The 17,811-nt window shown below is 29.9% G+C and overlaps 2 protein-coding genes across 6 annotated transcripts in view; one reads left to right on the top strand and one right to left on the bottom strand.

Moving 5' to 3' along the window:
* Nucleotides 1–17,811, top strand: part of LOC135132453 (protein yippee-like 2) — a 235,654-nt gene that overhangs the window by 75,578 nt on the left and 142,265 nt on the right. The window contains exon 1 of one of the 5 annotated variants that reach the window (XM_064060556.1): nucleotides 14,733–14,921. The exons of the other annotated variants lie outside the window; for them this stretch is intronic. The gene's annotated coding sequence lies outside the window, so the exon portion shown is untranslated. Of the gene's footprint in view, nucleotides 1–14,732; nucleotides 14,922–17,811 lie in introns of those variants that run through there. 5 annotated transcript variants of the gene reach the window in all.
* LOC135132451 (cathepsin B-like) lies at nucleotides 14,933–16,395 on the bottom strand. Its single transcript, XM_064060549.1, has 4 exons — nucleotides 15,984–16,395; nucleotides 15,729–15,929; nucleotides 15,448–15,676; nucleotides 14,933–15,400 (listed from the first exon to the last, which is right to left on the bottom strand). The coding sequence occupies exons 1-4, from the start codon at nucleotides 16,305–16,307 to the stop codon at nucleotides 15,192–15,194; spliced, it is 963 nt and encodes a 320-aa protein (XP_063916619.1). The 5' UTR covers nucleotides 16,308–16,395; the 3' UTR covers nucleotides 14,933–15,191.

A 17,811-nucleotide genomic window follows, 5' to 3' on the forward strand; every position in this document is an offset into this window, starting at 1 on the left:
GAAGAATCTTGCGAGAGTGGTTACTAGTGTCTTTTTTAAAGAAAACGAAAGAACTTAACGAGTCTCGTCCTGTTTTTTAAAAAATTTTGAAAAATTTTTTGGGAATCTTTGTGTTTTGTTGTCGAAAAACTGATAGAATATTTAGCACCTTAGGTGTGTGTGTGTTTTTTTTTTAATATGTGAAAGAATTTTAGAGAACCCTTTATATTTGTTTTTGAAAGACTTTTAAAAAATTATGGCGGGGTGGATAAGTCTCTTTTTTAAAGAATATGAATGAACCTTCGGGGGATCTTACATATTATTTTTAAACAATGTAAACAAAATTGTGGGGCCCCTGACGTTATATTTTTGAAAGAATTTTAGAAGCCCCTAATGTAGTTTTTTTAATATGTGAAAAATCTTGGGGAGTCTAATACCTTTTTTTAAGATTTGAAATAAACTTTGTATCTTGTTTTTTATTTTGATTTTTTGACTTCTCGGTTGTATATATATTATAATCTCGTGATTTTTCGAATGTTCAATGTTTCGATTTTTCAATTTATCGATTTTCTTCAATTTTTTTGGGGTCAATTTATAGAATATTTTAACTGAGACTTGTTATAAGTTAAACACGCATTTAACGAAGTTTAGCGACGTCTGATTGGCGTAGAGTCGGTCACGTGGTATTTTAATGCCGTGTTAAAAATTTAATCCCAAACCGGGTCTCAGTTTTTCAGTTCTTAATTTTTCGATTTTGGGCGTTTTCAATTTCCCGATTTTCCGAATTTCGTTTTTTCTATTTCTCGATCTTTTGTTTCGAATTCTCGATGTTTCTATTTTTCGATTTCTTAAATTTTAGATTTTTCCAATATCCAATTTTCCGATTTATGAGTTTTTGATATTCGATTTTCCGATGTTTAAATTTTAAGACTATTCGATTTTTCAAGTTGTCGATTTCTCAATTTTTCAACATTTGGGAATTTTCCGATTTTTTTAGTTTCCTGTTAAGTTTTCAATTTTTTGATGTTTCAATTTTTCGATTTTTCGACTTCTCAGTTTTTCGATTTTTCAATTTTTGGATGTTTGGAATTTTCAATTTTTGGATTTCTCCTTTTTTTCGGGAATTCAGTGTGGGAATTGTAAAAAAAAGCGGGGACCCCTGACGTTAAATTTTTGAAATAGTTTGAAAGAATTTTAGAAGCCCCTAATATGCGAAAAATCTTGGGCAGCCTAATATTTTTCTTTTAAGATTTGAAAGAAACTGTGCTTAAAAAAAAATAAATAAAACTTTAGTAGTCGTTGTTTTGTTTTTGAAAGAATTTGTAAAGAATTTTGGGAGCTTTTGGATTCTTTTTGTACTAACGGAGGTGGTATTCAAAGAAAAAAATTTTATAATTAATCCAACAAATTAAACGTGTTTTATTGCCTGTGTTTCAGGGGCGAGAAGTTTTTTTTAAATAATGTTAAACCAATATTTTAGGTTACTCTATGTTAGCTGAATTTAAAACCGAAATGACAAACATTGTGGTTTAGCTCATTCATTATTCCCTAAAAGAACAATTACTCAAGTACTCAAGCATTTTTAAAAACAATAATCCTGGAATTACAAGTACACTGAAACATTTGAGGGAAAGTTGTCTACAATTTGTAAAATTTTAAATTACACTATATTCTACACAGTACACAGTTTTCGAAGCATTTAAACGTGTCTAATACCTAGTATTACGAAAGGTCAAATTATTTACACAGCTGACAAGACCAGAAAAAGCGTATAAAATCCATTTCAGTCATGAACTCGTAAATGCTAATTTAAAAGTGCATTTCGTTCTAAAACGTGCCTAGTCATAGCTGGCACTTCCATCGTGAAATATTTTATGAGAGTCAAGATTTAATTAAACTTTTTGCACCACGAGGAGCTGAAAGCAATAATACGACGATAAAATTTTCGAAAATTCGTTCTTTCTGTTGCAAAAAATCCCCGTAAACAAATTACACCGTTACTCCAGACTGCATTTTTCGGGCAAACTGCCCTCTTGCGGGATCCTTTTGATCCCGACCCAGCTTTGTGCGACTTAGTCGAAGTCAAACACCGTCCCTCGCAAAGGCACCCCATAATTACCCTCAGGTACATCCCGCGATGGTCAAATAAACACAACACGAATTTTACCTGCGAAGGTTAAGTTCGCGTCTAACTCGTCAGTCTAGACGGAGTTTTCTCGTGGTGAGTTCGTCTGCCGACAGCAATGGGAAACTTGTAAGTACACCCCGTAAATTAGTATCTCGTACCGGGCGCGAATTAGCCCCATAAAAGCCACCGTTTCCACGCGGAAACGCACCTCCGATCGTGATTTCCTCCCCCCGAGAAGCAATCGGGGGAGGACACCTGTGGAACGCCCGGGGCAGACGGACGTCGCAGCACCTGGGAGCTCGATGATGTACGGCTGTTCTTTTATGGCGTCTGTATGAAATTCGCATGTTTTACGCGAGAGGGAAGTTTTCAATATTAAACGAGGTAATATATTTATTTTGTGGGGATTTCCCGGCGCCTCCGCCATCGCCGGAATTTTTTTCGGGAGCGTAAAGAAGGCTCAATGGGAGTTTTATTGCGGGGGCCTTTTATCAGGAGGCTTTTGCGGTTTTTGCCGTTTATCGCCGCGGAAAGGAACGACGACGGGCTTTGGAATGGTAATTATTGCGTGGGGGCTCCGGGGGGCGATTTCGAAGGCTCAAGTTCGATCATTGAGGGCGATTTATTACGCGAAAAATATTGTGGTGATTAAAACTGTTGAAAAATTGCGCAATTATAGATTATAATGCGATTTTTTTTCTTTGAAGTGGTCTAACACGAGTTAGATGGAGGTCAACGAACGATCGCTTTTATTTATCTTTGTGGTTAGCTAATTTTGGGCAAAAATTTCACGACGTTGTCATTATAAATGGTAATTACAGTGAATTTAGATCTAAAATATAAAATGTCGCTCTTGTGGGGACGTTGAACTCGATGTGGCTGCTGCAAGCCAAGAAACAAAGACTGGATGATGTACGGAAAAAGACGTCCGAAAATGCGCAACTGACAAATATTTCTTGGTAATGAATAATATGTGGCAAATTTTTCAGAAAGGATTATCTAGGAGTGTTGTATTACTCATTGTTTTGCTTTACTCATTATGTGGAAAATTATTTCAAATACTTTAGGTAAAATTAAACGTATCTGTTATTTTTATCATCATGTTTTTTTTATAAAACAATTATGAATTATTAACTCGATGATCGATTTTTTACTTTGTGTTTTCTCGACGTTTCATGACGTCGAGAGTATGAAAAAATTGGTTTTCTGTTTCTTTCTGTTTGTCTGCCGATTTTTATTAGACTGATTGTCTCCGAAACTGCAGAACCGATTGCCGTTATTTAAATGTTATAAAGTCACATACTCCTATACTGATCGTTTATGAATCCGCTTGATTTTTTACCCTAGGCATCCACATTCTTAGAAAAAAAAAACAGCATTGTATAATAACATCTTATAACATGTAAGAGGAACGAAGGTTTCTCAGTCTTTTTTGATTGATTAATTTTTCGATTTTTCACTTTTCCGAAATTTCAATTTTGCGACTTTTTCATTTTTTGATTCAGCTTCCCGATTTTTCGATTTTAAATTTTTGATTTTTCGATTTTTTCTCCATCTTTCATTTTTTTGACTTTTGGTTAGAGATTTTTCAATCTTATGTTTTTTTACAATATCCGATTTTTGGAGTTTTCAATTTTTCCGTGTTTCGCTTTTTTAATTTTTCAGTTTTTCGATTTCCCAAATTTTCAGTTTCGAATTATCAATTTTTCGATTTTGGGCTTTTTTATTTCTCGATTTTTCGGTTTATTTTTCGATACTTGATTTGTGGGATTTTTAAATTTTAGATTTTTCATTTTTCGTGATTTTGAAAAAATTTGATTTTTCGAATTTTCAATTTTGCGCTTCATCAAAATGTTTCGATTTTTCAAATTATCGGTTTTGTTAAATTTTATGTTTTTCATGGCCAGATTATAGAATATTTTGACTGAGATTAAGTTAATTATGCATTTAACCAGGCGTTTAGCGACGTCTGATTGGCGTAGAGTCGGTCACGTGGTACTTTAATGCCGTGTAAAAAATAGAATCGCAATCAAATATTTAATAGAGGTTCCGTAAACCAGGTCTTAGTTTTCAGTTATTAAATTTTCGATTTTGGGTTTTTTAAATTCCCCGATTTTTATGTTTCGATTTCTTAAATTTTACATTTTTCCATCATTCAGTTTTTCGATTTGAGTTTTTGATGTTTCGATTTTCCGATTTGTAAATTTATCGATATTTCAATTTTTCGTTTTTTTTAATTTTCTATTCCTGAATATCCCAGTTTTTTTATTTTAAAAATTTTTCAACCATTTGATTTTTCGGTATTTCAATTTCGGAAATTTTTCAGTTCCTGGATTTTTCAATTTTTTGAAATTGAAATTTTTCAATTTTTTAAATTTTCTGTTGATTTTTACATTTTCTTTTTTGTTTCAATTTCTCGATCTTTCGATTTTTCGCTTTTCCCATTTTTCGATGTTTCGAATTTTCAGTTCTGCGATTTCAGTTCGATTCAGTTTCGGGATTTTTCTCGATTTCTCCTCGCTTTTTTTTTTATTTGCAGTTTTTTGATTTCGTAAATTTTACATTTTTCAGTTGTATGTACAAATTTTTGATTTTACCGTTTTTGGATGTTTCGATTACTCGACATTTCGCTTTTAATATTTTTAAAAATTTTCGGCATTTCGATTTTTTGATTTCTCAGTTTTTCAACATTTCAATTTTGGAAGAAAAGTTTCAATCTCTGGATTTTTGAATTTTTTGATATTTTAATTTTTCGTGTTTTTTTTTTTTAATTTCTGTAGTTTTTATTTTTGTGATGTTTCAGTTTCTCGATATTTGGATTTTTCTACTTCTCAGTTTTTCGATTTTCCAATTTTTTGATGTTTCAAATTTTCAGTTTTTCAATTTCCCATTTTTTAAATTTTTTCACTTTTACGATTTTTCGATTTTTTTAATTAATTTTTTGATTTTTGGAATTTTCGATTTCTCGACATTTCGGTTTTTCAATTTTTAAAATTTTACGACTTTTCAATTTTTTGATTTCTCTGTTTTTCAAGTTCTCGAATTCCCAATTTTTCAACGTTTCAATTTCTGGTTTTTAGGTTTTTTCATATTTTAATTTTTCGTTTTTTTTTTAATTTCTGTAGTTTTCAATTTCTTGATATTTCAGTTTCTCGATATTTGGATTTTTCTACTTCTGAGTTTTTCGATTTTCCAATTTCTTGATGTTTTGAATTTTTAGTTTTTTGATTTCCCATCTTTTATAAATTTTTTTTGATTTTTCAGTATTTTGATTTCATAAATTTTACAATTTTTCGATTTTACGGTTTTTGGATGTTTCGATTGCTCGACATTTCGGTTTTTCGATTTTTAAAAATTTTCGGCATTTCGATTTTTCGATTTCTCAGTTTTTCAACATTTCAATTTTGGAAAATTTTCAATTTCTGGATTTTTGAATTTTTTGATGTCTTAATTTTTCGTTTTTTTTTAATTTCTGTAAAATTTTCATTTTTTGATGTTTCAATTTCTCGATTTTTGGATTTGTCTATTTCTCAGTTTTTCGATTTTCCAATTTTTTAATGTTTCAAATTTTCAGTTTTTCAATGTCACGTTTTTTAAATTTTTTTGATTTTTCATTTTTTTGATTTCATAAATTTTACATTTATCGATTTTCCGGTTTATTCATGTTTCGATTTCCCAATTTTTCGATTTTTTTCAAATTTTTGATTTTTAGAATTTTCGATTTCTCGACATTTCGGTTTTTCAATTTTTAAAATTTTTCGACTTTTCAATTTTTTGATTGCTCTGTTTTTCAACTTTTCGAATTCCCAATTTTTCAACGTTTCAATTTCCGGTTTTTAAGTTTTTTGATATCTTAATTTTTGTTTTCTTTCGAATTTCTGTAGTTTTGAATTTTTGAAATTTCAGTTTCTTGATATTTGGATTTTTCTACTTCAGTTTTTCGATTTTCCAATTTTTTGGTGTTTAGGATTTCCCGTTTTTCGAATTCCCGTTTTATAAATTTTTTTCATTTTTCAGTTTTTTGATTTCATAAATTTTACATTTTTCGGTATTAAATTTTTCGATTTTACGGTTTTTTTTTCAGGTTTCGATTTCCCGATTTTGCGATTTTTTTAATTTTTTGATTTTTGGAATTTTAGATTTCTCGACATTTCGGTTTTTCAATTTTTAAAATTTTTGGATTTTTCGGTTTTTTGGTTACTCTGTTTTTTAAGTTTTCGATTTCTCAATTTTTCAACTTTTTAATTTCTGGATTTTTAAGTTTTTGATATTTTAATTTTTCGTTTTGTTTTTAAATTTCTGTAAAGTTTTAAATTTTTTGTTGTTTCAATTTCTCGATATTTGGATTTTTATACTTCTCAGTTTTTCGATTTTCCAATTTTTTGATGTTTCGAATTTTCAGTTTTTCGATTTCCCATTTTTAAAAATTTTTTTTGGTTTTTCAGTATTTTGATTTCATAAATTTTACATTTTTCAATTTTTCGATTTACCGATTTTTCGATTTTTTAAATTTTTCGATTTTTGAAATTTGATCGACATTTTTTAAATTGTTTAAATTTTTTGACTTTCATATTTTTTGATTTCTCAATTTTTCAAGTTTTCGAATTTTAGTTTTTCGACATTTCAATTTTGGGAATTTTTTAATTTCTGTATTTTGCAATTTTTCGATTTTTTGATGTTTCGATCGCTCGATCCTTGGATTTTTGGTCTTTTCGGATTTCGATTTTCGGTTTTTCGATTTTTCGCTTTTTGAAAGTTTGGTTTTTCAAATTTTCGGTTTTTAGATTTTTCCATTATTAGAAAAATTTATCCCGTTGGTTGTCTGTTTTAAATAAATTTGGCGCCATTGGTTTTTGCTTAATAGAGAAAACAAAAATAATATTTTTTTTTGTAATTTTTCAAATGATTTTTTTGGACTCTACTTTTGGGGTGAAGTTTTTTTTTTAAATAACCTGAGACCAATTTTTTCTGATATCAATTACCCCCAAGTTTGATTAAAATTGTTGTGCTGGACTTATTTGATGATGTGAACGAAGAAATTTGAGTAAACGAGAATTATTTTCGAATTCTTCACAAAAATTCCAAAGTTTGCTTTTCGGTCGCACCGGAAACTGAGAATTTCGCAATATTTCGTCCTGCTTATGGTCATTTCGTAATTTCCAGGTGGGAATTATCACGTGTGTTTTGCCTTGTTAATAATGTCAATATTTAGCGGTGTTTTTAAAGACGATTATTGAATCAGAGGTTGCGGATATTCTCTAGTACTAATATTTAATCAATTTATTGTAGTTGAGACAATGTTGTTGCAACGTTGTGTAACTTAGGTATTTGGGGGTTTGCTATGGAATTATGAACGGATAATTTTATATAATTTTAAAACTTACATGTTGCGTATGAATCAAAAAACAGTTTTTACGGGTTTGTGGATTTAACTTTTGAACTGATAAATAAATGCGTAATCACTAGATTGAAATATGTGAAAATTTTGTGAACGGCGTTGGTTGTAGCTCCAAAGAGAGAGTGTTAGTTTTTGTGTACGTAGTCAAATTCTGTTCTGCTGTCTGCCGTGTGGGACTTTTTATGCGCTCCCGTCTGTGTTAATTTTTACGGCAAGTATATTTTTTCACGACACATGCACTTCACATAAACATAACATAATTAGATTATGAGCTGGAAAAACAAATGCAACGCATAGTTCGTGTGGATAGCAACTGCGATATAATCGTGGACGTTTTTATAGTTTGTTATGTGATTACGACACAGCACAACCATATAAAAATACCAGAGCTTTTGAAATACATTCGCAAAGCTCGCGACTCCGGCTTGCGTGTTTACTTCAGTTCTTTTTGTAACGTCTTATTCGAGTGCTTTTTGCAGCTTTGCATTATTGGGTACAATTGCACAAGAAAGATTCCATTGTGTTCGTGTCGTCAAAGAGCGTCTCGATAATATTTTATTTTGTGCACGAGGGACCGTTCTAGCAAAAACACTTTTGTAACGTTAAATTAACCAATATTTTTGTGTCGGCTCGACGTTCGCTCATTGTACGCGTCTAACACTCCATTGATTTAAGTCGTAAAGAAGATCACAATAAAGATAGCGAACGCTGACGGAAAAATATTTACATTTTATTTTGTTCATGAATCGAATGAAAAGAAACTCGTGGTTTGAGCGGCGATAACTCGCCACTTTGTGCTTCTCGAAGTGCGTATTTTTAGCGCTCGTGCTAGTGCCAGCTTTCCGTTGACCTTACATACGGAGCTATTTCTTGTCTTTGTTACAGCACACGTATAATTAAATGGGGAAACAAACGGCCGTAATTGCGAGGTGAACAGTCTTTTATCAATAGCGGCGGTGCTAATTTGCGCTGTTTACCGAACTCCTCGTAACCTTCCAGAAAATATTTTGTTTTCGTCTAAGACGTATTTTTAGGATTGCAATCATATTAATAGGAATGATTTTGTGTGGGCTCTGGCATCCTGGATCAAATTGTTGAAAAGCGTGTAAACGCGGATCGCGATTCCAATAGCACGCCAAATTTCTTGTTGATATTGGAGTCAAACAGAGCTAACTAAATTCGCAAATGCGTAAATGGGTCCTTTGTTTTCGATTGATCGCCACCGCTTCGAGGCGACGCCACAGGATCAACCCGAATAATAGTATTTTTTGGACAACCAAATGCTCATTTTACTCCCTGACTCTAAACAATAATATGTTTTTTTATTTTATGAAATAAGATATTCCTGTACTTGTGATCTATGAATCCGTTTTGAGTTGTCACCCTAGACATCCAGATTTTTTACAGAAATCAAGCCTGTATAACAGTTTGCAATTTAACTCTGAAACTGCAAAACCGAACACTGAGATTTTGCGAACATTTTAAGGTTATCGTAATCGTGGTAAATCGTTAATCAAAATTTATTCGATTATCCCCTCCCAAAAAATTGATGACGTCATCTCAGAATTTTGTCTAATAAATAAATCACATCCCGAAAATTTGAGAATACAATACTGTTATTATTAATATTACACTTAAATTTTTCGTTATTATTCGATTTTTGTATTTTTTCAATTTCTAAATTTTTAATCGATTTTTTTATTTCGATTTCTCGATTTTTTGAAGTTTCAAATTCTCAATTTATGACGTGTATAGATTTTCGATTTCTTAATTTCTCGATTTTTCGACGCTTTGACTTTGTTTGTGGTTATCCCATTAATCAAATTTTCTATTTTTAAATGTTTCGATTTTTCAGTTTTCCGATGTTTCAGTTTAGGGATTTTTCAATTTTTCGATTTTTTGATTTTTCAATTTTTCGTTTCCATAGTTTTTCAAATCCTTGATTTTTGATTTTCATTTTCCCGATTTTTTTATTCCCATTTTCTCATTTTATATGACAATTTATTGTTTTTTCAAATTTTCAATCTTCGATATTTGAATTCCTCAATTTTCCTCAAATTCAATGTAATTTTTAGAGCTCCAGTTATCCGATTTTCTGATTTCTGTAATTATCAAAATTTCGCTTTTATACTTCGTTTTTTCGATTTTGTACTCTTTCGAATTTTTTAGGATTCTCAATTTTTAATTTTTCGTTTTTTGATTTTTTTGTTTCTTCAGTTTTTCAAGTTCTTGAATTCCCAATTTTAGATTTTTCAAAGTTTTCATTCTATATATATTTTTTCGTCTTTCATTTTTCAATTTTACAATTTTGCAATTTTTCCATATTTTTTATTCCAAAAGTTTAAATATCGACAAAAATTGAAAAAAACGTAAAAATAAAAATGGAAATATCGAAAAACTGAAAAACGGAAAATTTCCAAATCCAAAAATTGAAAATCGAAGAATTGACGAAATGAAAAATTGAAAAACTAACAATCGAAAAAAATCAATGAATCGAAAGAAGAAAACGAATCGAATCGAAAAATTAAAAAAACCAAAAATTGTAAAATCGGAAAATTATAGAATCGTCAAGAGTCCAAAAAGTGTAACTTGAGAGATCGAAAAATTAAAAAATTAAATATCGAGAGATTAAAAAACTAAAAATAAAAAACTAAGAATCGAACAACTGGAAAATCGAGTAAATGAAAAAGTTAAAATCAATTATTTTAAAAATGGGAAAATTCTAAAATAGTACAGTTTATTGAAAAAGGATTTTTTAATTATAATTATTATTACACATTTAAAATGAAAACTAGAAAAATTGCGAATCAAAAATGTGAAAAATTGAAAAATCAATAAATTGAAAAATTAAGAATTGACTGAAACATCCAAACGTTGGAAAATCGAAAAACTGACAATCTTAAAAACAAAAGACATAATTTCGGAACACTGAAAAATCCAAAAATTGTAAAAGTAAAGAAAATAAACCGAAACGGAAAATTGTAAATTGAAAATTTGAAGAATTGAAAAATCTAAAATTTAAAAAAGAAAAATTTAAAATTAATGCCTTGAAAACCGGAATAAAAAAAAGAAAATAAAAAACTGAAAGAAAAACTTGCCAACCGAAAAAGTGAAAAGTCGAAAATTGATAATTTAAAAATAAAAAGTTCCTGACCTAAATCGAAGAAAATACATGACTTTTCTTTTTAAATTAAAGAAAAAAAAAATGAAAAGTTGAAAATCGAAAAATTTCGCAGTTAATAAAAGAAAACTTATAAAACCAGAACATTGAAAACTGGAAAATTGAAAAAAATAAAGAAAATAAAAACTGGAACGAAAAATTACAAATGGAAAAATTGAAAACATGAAAAATGGAAGTCGAAAAACGAAAAACCAATTGAAACATCCAAACGTTGGAAAATCGAAAAACTGAAAAATAGAAAAATGAAAACTCAAAAAGTTGCATATCGTAAAATGAACAAAAATTGCAAATCGAAAAATTGAAGAGACGAAAAATTGAACAAATTGAAATTAAAAAAACAAAAAATTAGAGAATCAGAACGTTGAAAAATCGAAAAATTGAAAACTTGAATAAATGAAAAGCGTTCAAAATCCGATAATTGAAAAATGAAAAAGTTCTAAATCTGTAAAACTGAAAGAGTGAAGTATTTAAAGAAGTATTATTACATAATATGTATTTAAAATGAAAACTAGAAAATTTGCAAATCAAAAAATGAAAAAACGAAAAATTGAAAAATCATGCAACTGAAAAATCCAAAAATGAAAATTTTCACATTTAAAAAAGAAAAGTTTAAAAATAGTAGCTTGAAAATCGAAAAAACGTAGGAAAATCGAAAAACTGAAAAATAGAAAAATGAAAACTCAAAAAGTTGCATATCGTAAAATGAACAAAAATGACAAAAAAAATTGCAAATCGAAAAATTAAAGAAACGAAAAATTGAGCAATTGAAGTTGGAAAAACAAAAAATTATAGAATCAGAACGTTGAAAAATCGAAAAATTGAAAACTTGAATAAATGAAAGATTTAAAATCTGATAATTGAAAAATGGAAAAGTTCTAAATTTGTAAAACTGAAAAAGTGAAGTATTTAAAAAAATATTATTATTACATATGTATTTAAAATGAAAACTAGAAAAATTGCAAATCAAAAATTGAAAAATGAAAAATTAAAAATCTAAGGGCCGGTTTATAAAACAGCGAGTTAAATATTTAATCCTCGATTAGTTTAACAGAGAATTAAAATGTGGAATATGAGTCCGTGATTGGTTAAAATATCCCCGTGATTGGTTAAAATATCCGCGTTACCTGGCAACGGACCTCAGTTAAAAGTTAATCGCGAATTAACTTTAACTTCGCTTTCTGTAAATCGGGTCTAAAGATTGCAAATCGAAATACTGAAAAATCCAAAAATTGAAAAATTTCTCATTTAAAAAAGAAAAATTTAAAATTAATACCTTGAAAGCCGGAATTGAAAAAAAATAAAGGAATTAAAAAAAACTGAAACAAAAACTTCGCCAACCGAAAAAGTGAAATGTCGAAAATTGATAATTTAAAAATAAAAAATTCCTGACTTAAATAAAAAAAATTGCAAAATCGAAAAATTCAAACACCCAAAATTTGGAAAATCGACTAAAACTGAAAAATTTAAAAAGAAAAGTCATGTAAAATTAAAGAAAAAAAATGAAAAGTTGAAAATCGAATAATTTCGCATTTAATAAAAAAAAACTTATAAAACCACAACATTGAAAAAAATAAAGAAAATAAAAGCCGGAACGAAAAATTACAAATCGAAAAATTGAAAATATTAAAAATGGAAGTCGAAAAATGGAAAAATTACCTTCGAATTGAAACATCCAAAGGTAGGAAAATCGAAAAGCTGAAAAATAGAAGAATGAAAACTCAAAAAGTTGCATATCGTAAAATGAAGAAAAATGACAAAAATATTGCAAATCGAAAAATTGAAGAAACGAAAAATTGAACAAATTGAAATTGAGAAAACAAAAAATTATAAAATCAGAACGTTGAAAAATAGAAAAATTGAAAAGATGAAAAAATGAAAAAGGTTTAAAATCCGATAATTGAAAAATGGAAAAGTTCTAAATTTGTAAAACTGAAAAAGTGAAGTATTTAAAAAATTGTTATTATTACATATATATTTAAAATGAAAACTAGAAAAATTGCAAATCAAAAATTGAAAAATGAAAAATTAAAAATCTAAAGATTGCAAATCGAAATACTGAAAAATCCAAATATTGAAAAATTTCTTATTTAAAAAAGAAAAATTTAAAATTAATACCTTGAAAGCCGGAATTGAAAAAAAATAAAGGAAATAAAAAAAACTGAAACAAAAACTTCGTCAACCGAAAAAGTGAAAAGTCGAAAATTGATAATTTAAAAATAAAAAATTCCTGCCGTAAATCAAAAAAATTGCAAAATCGAAAAATTCAAACACCCAAAATTTGGTAAATCGACTAAAACTGAAAAATTTAAAAAGAAAATGGAAAAAAATAAAAAAAAAACAAAACTGAAACAAAAAATTGCAAATAGAAAAATTGAAAAGTCGAAATTTGATAATTTAAAAATTGAAAACTCGTAAAATTGTAAATCGAAAAAATTGCAAAACCAAAAATTCAACATCCAAAATTTGGAAAGTCGACAAAGACTGAAAACTTTATGAAGAAAAGTCGGAGTCATGTAGAACTGAAAGAATAAACCGAAACGAAAAATCGTAAATCGAAAATTTGAAGAAATGGAAAATTGAAAAGTCGAATAAATGAAAAAACTTTAAAATCCAAAAATTCAAAAGTGGAAAAATTCTAAAATCGTAAAATTGAAAAAAAGACATTTTAAAAATCATGATTTTTTTAAATGATAACTAGAAAAATGCAAATCTAAAATTGAAAAAATGAAAAATGAAAAATCCAAAAACTGCAAGTCGAAAATCTCGAAAATACAAAAGTTGAAAAATTTCACATTGAAGAAAAGAAAAATGGAAAAGTCGAATGAATGAAAAAGTTTAAAAAAACTGAAAAATTTTAAATTCGTAAAATTGGAAAAGTGGAATATTTAAAAAATTATTATTATTATTATATATTTAAAATGAAAACTAGAAAAACGGAAAATACGAAAAATGGAAAAATCCTAAAATTGAAAAATTTCACATTTAAAAGAAATTAAAAAATTAGTACCTTAAAAACCGGAAAATTGAAAAGTTGAAAATTGTAAATTGCAAAATCCAAAAATTCAAACATACAGAATTTGTAAAATCGATTAAAACTGAAAAATTTAAAAAGAAAAATCATGTAAAATTGAAGAAAAAAAATGAAGAATTGAAAAATTACAAATCGAAAAATTGAAGACATGAAAAATGGAAAGATCAAAAAATTCCAAAATCTCAAGCTTGAAACATCTAGAGGGGTTGGAAAATGGAAGAACTGAAAGGTTTGAAAATGAAAACGAAGAGAAAATTGAACAAACAAGAAAAAAGGAAAAATTCAAAACAAGTAAATCGAAAAATTAAAAAAGTGGAAAACTGAAAAATTAAAAATTGAAAACACAAAAAATAATAAAACCGGAACATTGAAAAATCTATTAATTGAAATAATAAAGAAAATAAAAAACGGAAACGAAAAATTGCAAGTCGAAAAATTGAAAACTCGAGAAACTCAAATCGAGAGATTGCAAAATCTAAATACTGAAACATTCATAGTTTGAAAATTGAAAAACAGAAATGTTAACTTAAAAACGCGAAAAATTGCAATCGGATAAAATCTAAATTGACGAATTGAAAAATTCAAGTCAAAAAAATCGCAAACAATTTTTATAACCATTTTTCAAAGAAGCGAAATTTGTGGAGCCACCTCCAAGAACGAGGGAAGTTCCGTCGAAACAACCCCGACCAATTTCAACAATTTCGGCCACTTGTTCCCGCTGCATCCCACCCTGCGACGCCCCGATTCATAATTCATTTTACATATAACTACGCTCCTCTCGGAAACGGCGCGTCGTAAACCCGACTGCACTTCCCCGCTTCCTCCTAATGGAGGATCGAACCAGACTGGTGCAATGTGCACGCCATGTCTGCCGTGATATGTCGCTTGATTGGTGGTTCAGTGACCTTCGATTAAATTGCGACGCATTTTCTTGCTTTTGTTTCCAAACGCGATAAGATAAAGCCGAAATCTCCCGAATTGTCTGTCATTCGGCCACAGATGTGCCAGTTTTTACGGTACCTGGGCCCACGCACCCGGCTTGCGGGAAAAGTGGTTGACATTTGCTTGGGCCCTGCTAATTCGCGCGAATTTCTCCGCTTTATTAGCGTCGTTCACCGAAAGATTATTGTTGTAAAGTTGGTAGTTTATGGCTCGGGATTACGGCGAATCGACAAAATAAACAACAATAACGAGATTAAGAAAGGTAAGGGACGGGCTTAGTGTTTGGTTTAATTATGCCCGAAAGATAGGTGGCGATGAACTGGGCGACACAGCCGTGTTTGATTATGAGAACCCGCAGAGAGGAGGCGGAGAAGCCTAATACCCTCACAGCTATAGTACTTGTAAATTTTGTTGAATTTTTTATTTCTAAATAATTAAATAGAAAAAACATTCCTTAATTGTCTACATTTAGGGCTACAAAGGCAAAAAATACGAAATAATAATAACAATAATAATAATAATAACAACGCTCCTATACTTTCGGTTCTCCACCAAGGATGTTTTGTTCGATCCCGCAGTGATTTTCTCCTCTCAGAATCTTAAAAAACCCACCCAGATGCCCCCATTTGACGCCCCACGAGTTGGCCACCAACCAATACGGAATACCATTTTCGACCCCCCAACCCACGATCTTGACAGCGTGATGACCAGATTGTTCCCCAATTGTGTGTTGATAGACACCTGCAAAACGTATCAGAACCGACTTGTTCCCTCTGGTGGTACCTCACCTGACTTGTAATTGTAGAAGTCGTCAAAAACCGCATAACTGGCTTGAACTGGTCCACTGGTCATGATCTCCGCTTGAATTTGTTGAACATCTTGCTCGATTTTGTAATTGGTACTACCATAGTGTTTGTCTTCTGAATATGAAGTTGGGTAGTGGGTGTTGAGGCACGTGGTGGTACATTGAGGGGTTGCGCTCTTTTCGTAGGGTGCTTTGGAGTAGGGTTGACAGCCCTGTAATTCCGTAGTACCATTGTAACACGTTTTTTTTTAACTGGTGACTTACAGAGTTTGAGTTGTAGTCCCCTCCTGAAACCACACCATTATCGACCCAGTAGCTCCAAGCTCTACTCGAGTAGCCCCCATCACACCCATTGCCACAATCTGTACAACACGATAGTAAATCTTCGGGTGAAAATTGGAATTTGGTGGTACCATTGGTGGCAATGCAGAGTCGATCGGTCATGGCTGCCGCAGCCCCGAATGCCTATTAATTACCATAGACAAATGAAAAAATAAAGACACAAGACGTGGTACTTACCCAACACGAACCACAATGTCCTTGATCTCTTATACTTGCCAAGGACTCGCACTGTGGCCACTTGGTACGACTATCAAACTGTTCCGGAATTTCGTCTGTGATATTGTGGACTTTAACCTCGAGGTTGTTGTAGAAGTCTTCGTCCAGACGAGCTCCATTTCGACGCTGTAGTACCTCTACAGGTGTGTCTTGAGGGAAATTTAGCCCAGCGATCCAAGACGTTTGTTTCAAGTTGATATAGTTGATAAATAATTCGGAGAAGATGTCTCTGGTGGCCAGACACATTGTCAGAGTGGACACTATTATGACTAAATTGGTCTTCATTTTTTGAAAGTGGGTTTGAAACTGGGGATTGACGCGAGTACTGGGGTTTATATACGGGTGGTACCAGTGGTGGTTCTTGAAGGTGTTCTTTGTGGTTTTTGAAACAATGTCAGTTTTATTGTAATGTTGAGTACGTGGAGATCGCTCTGATAATGAAGGGAAGGTTTGTCGATGAAGGTCGTACCATTGTTAAGTAGTACCACAGGTGACGTTCTGTCGTCTATATTTTGTTGTTTCTCGAGTTTCCAATTTTCCAGTTTTTCATATTTTGCAATTTTACAAGTTTGCAGTTTTTCTTTTTTCAAATTTTTCGATTTTTCCATTTTTCAATTTTTAATTTTTTGATTTTTAATTTTTCAATATCTTGATATTCAATTCTTCAATTTTTTTGAGTGTTACAGTTTTTTGACTTTTTAATTTTTACAGTTATATATAATTTTTCGATTCTACCGTTTTTGGGTTTTCCAATTTTCGGAATTTGCAATTTTATTTTTTCAGTTTTTAGATTTTTCAAATTTTTCCGATTTTTTGTTTTTCGATTTTTAATTTTTCGACTTTGCAACTTTTCGAATAAAGAAACGGAAAAGTTGCAAAATTCTAAAATTGAAAAATCAGAAACCAAAAATGAAAATGTATAAAATGAAAGCTTCGAAAATTCTAAAATATGCAAATCAAGAATTTGAAAAATTGAAGAAACGAAAAATTCTAAAATAAGGAACTAAAGGAAGTAAAGGAAATAAAAAACGAAAAATTGTGATATGAAATCGAGAAAATTAAAAAATCGGAAAAATGAAAAATAAAAATCAAGGACTTGAAAAATTGAGGAACCGAAAAATTGAAAATTGAAAAATTGCAAATCAATTTTTCAAGATTTCATGTTTCGATTTTTCTGTTGTTCAATTTCCCGAGTTTTCAGTTTTCCGATTTTTCGATTTATTGATCTTGTTGAATTTTAAAATTTTCAGTTTTTCTACTATTAATTTTTCAATTTTGGGCTTTTTCAATTTCTCTGTATTTTCTGTTTCGATTCTTGATGTTTCTTTCTGTTTTTCGATTTCTTGGTTTTTTGATTTTTCAAATTGATTTTCGATGTTTTGATTTTTCAATTTTTCGATTTCCCAATTTTTCGAGAATTCAATTTGGAGATTTTTCAGTTTGTGTATTTCTCGTTTTTTTGATATTTTAGTTTTTCGGTTTTTGAATTTTTCGATTTCTTAAATTTGACATTTTTAGATTTTTTAATTTTTCGATTTGCAATTGTACGAGTTTTCAGTTTTTCATTTTTCAAATTTTTCGATTTTTTCCTTTTTCAATTTTTAATTTTTTGATTTTAATTTTTCGGTTTCTTGACATTTAATTCTTCAATTTTTCAGTCTTTCAGCGTTACAATTTTTTGACTTTATAATTTTGGCGATTATATAATTTTTCGATTCTACAATTTTTGGGTTTTCCAATTTTCGGAATTTGCAATTTTACTTTTTTCGGTTTTTAGATTTTTCAGATT

The sequence above is a fragment of the Zophobas morio genome, unplaced genomic scaffold (genome assembly GCF_036711695.1).
Source record: "Zophobas morio isolate AGI-343-1 ecotype UQ-CSIRO unplaced genomic scaffold, CSIRO_AGI_Zmor_V1 ptg000021l, whole genome shotgun sequence".
NCBI classification, from domain to species: Eukaryota; Metazoa; Arthropoda; class Insecta; order Coleoptera; family Tenebrionidae; genus Zophobas; species Zophobas morio.

Coding starts and splice junctions, on each gene's coding strand:
- LOC135132451 (XM_064060549.1), bottom strand. CDS start 16,307: ATGAAGACCAATTTAGTCATAATAGTGTCCACTCTGACAATGTGTCTG. Junction 15,677..15,728: donor GGGACTACAACTCAAACTCT/GTAAGTCACCAG, acceptor ACGGAATTACAG/GGCTGTCAACCCTACTCCAA. Junction 15,401..15,447: donor CTTCTACAATTACAAGTCAG/GTGAGGTACCAC, acceptor TACGTTTTGCAG/GTGTCTATCAACACACAATT.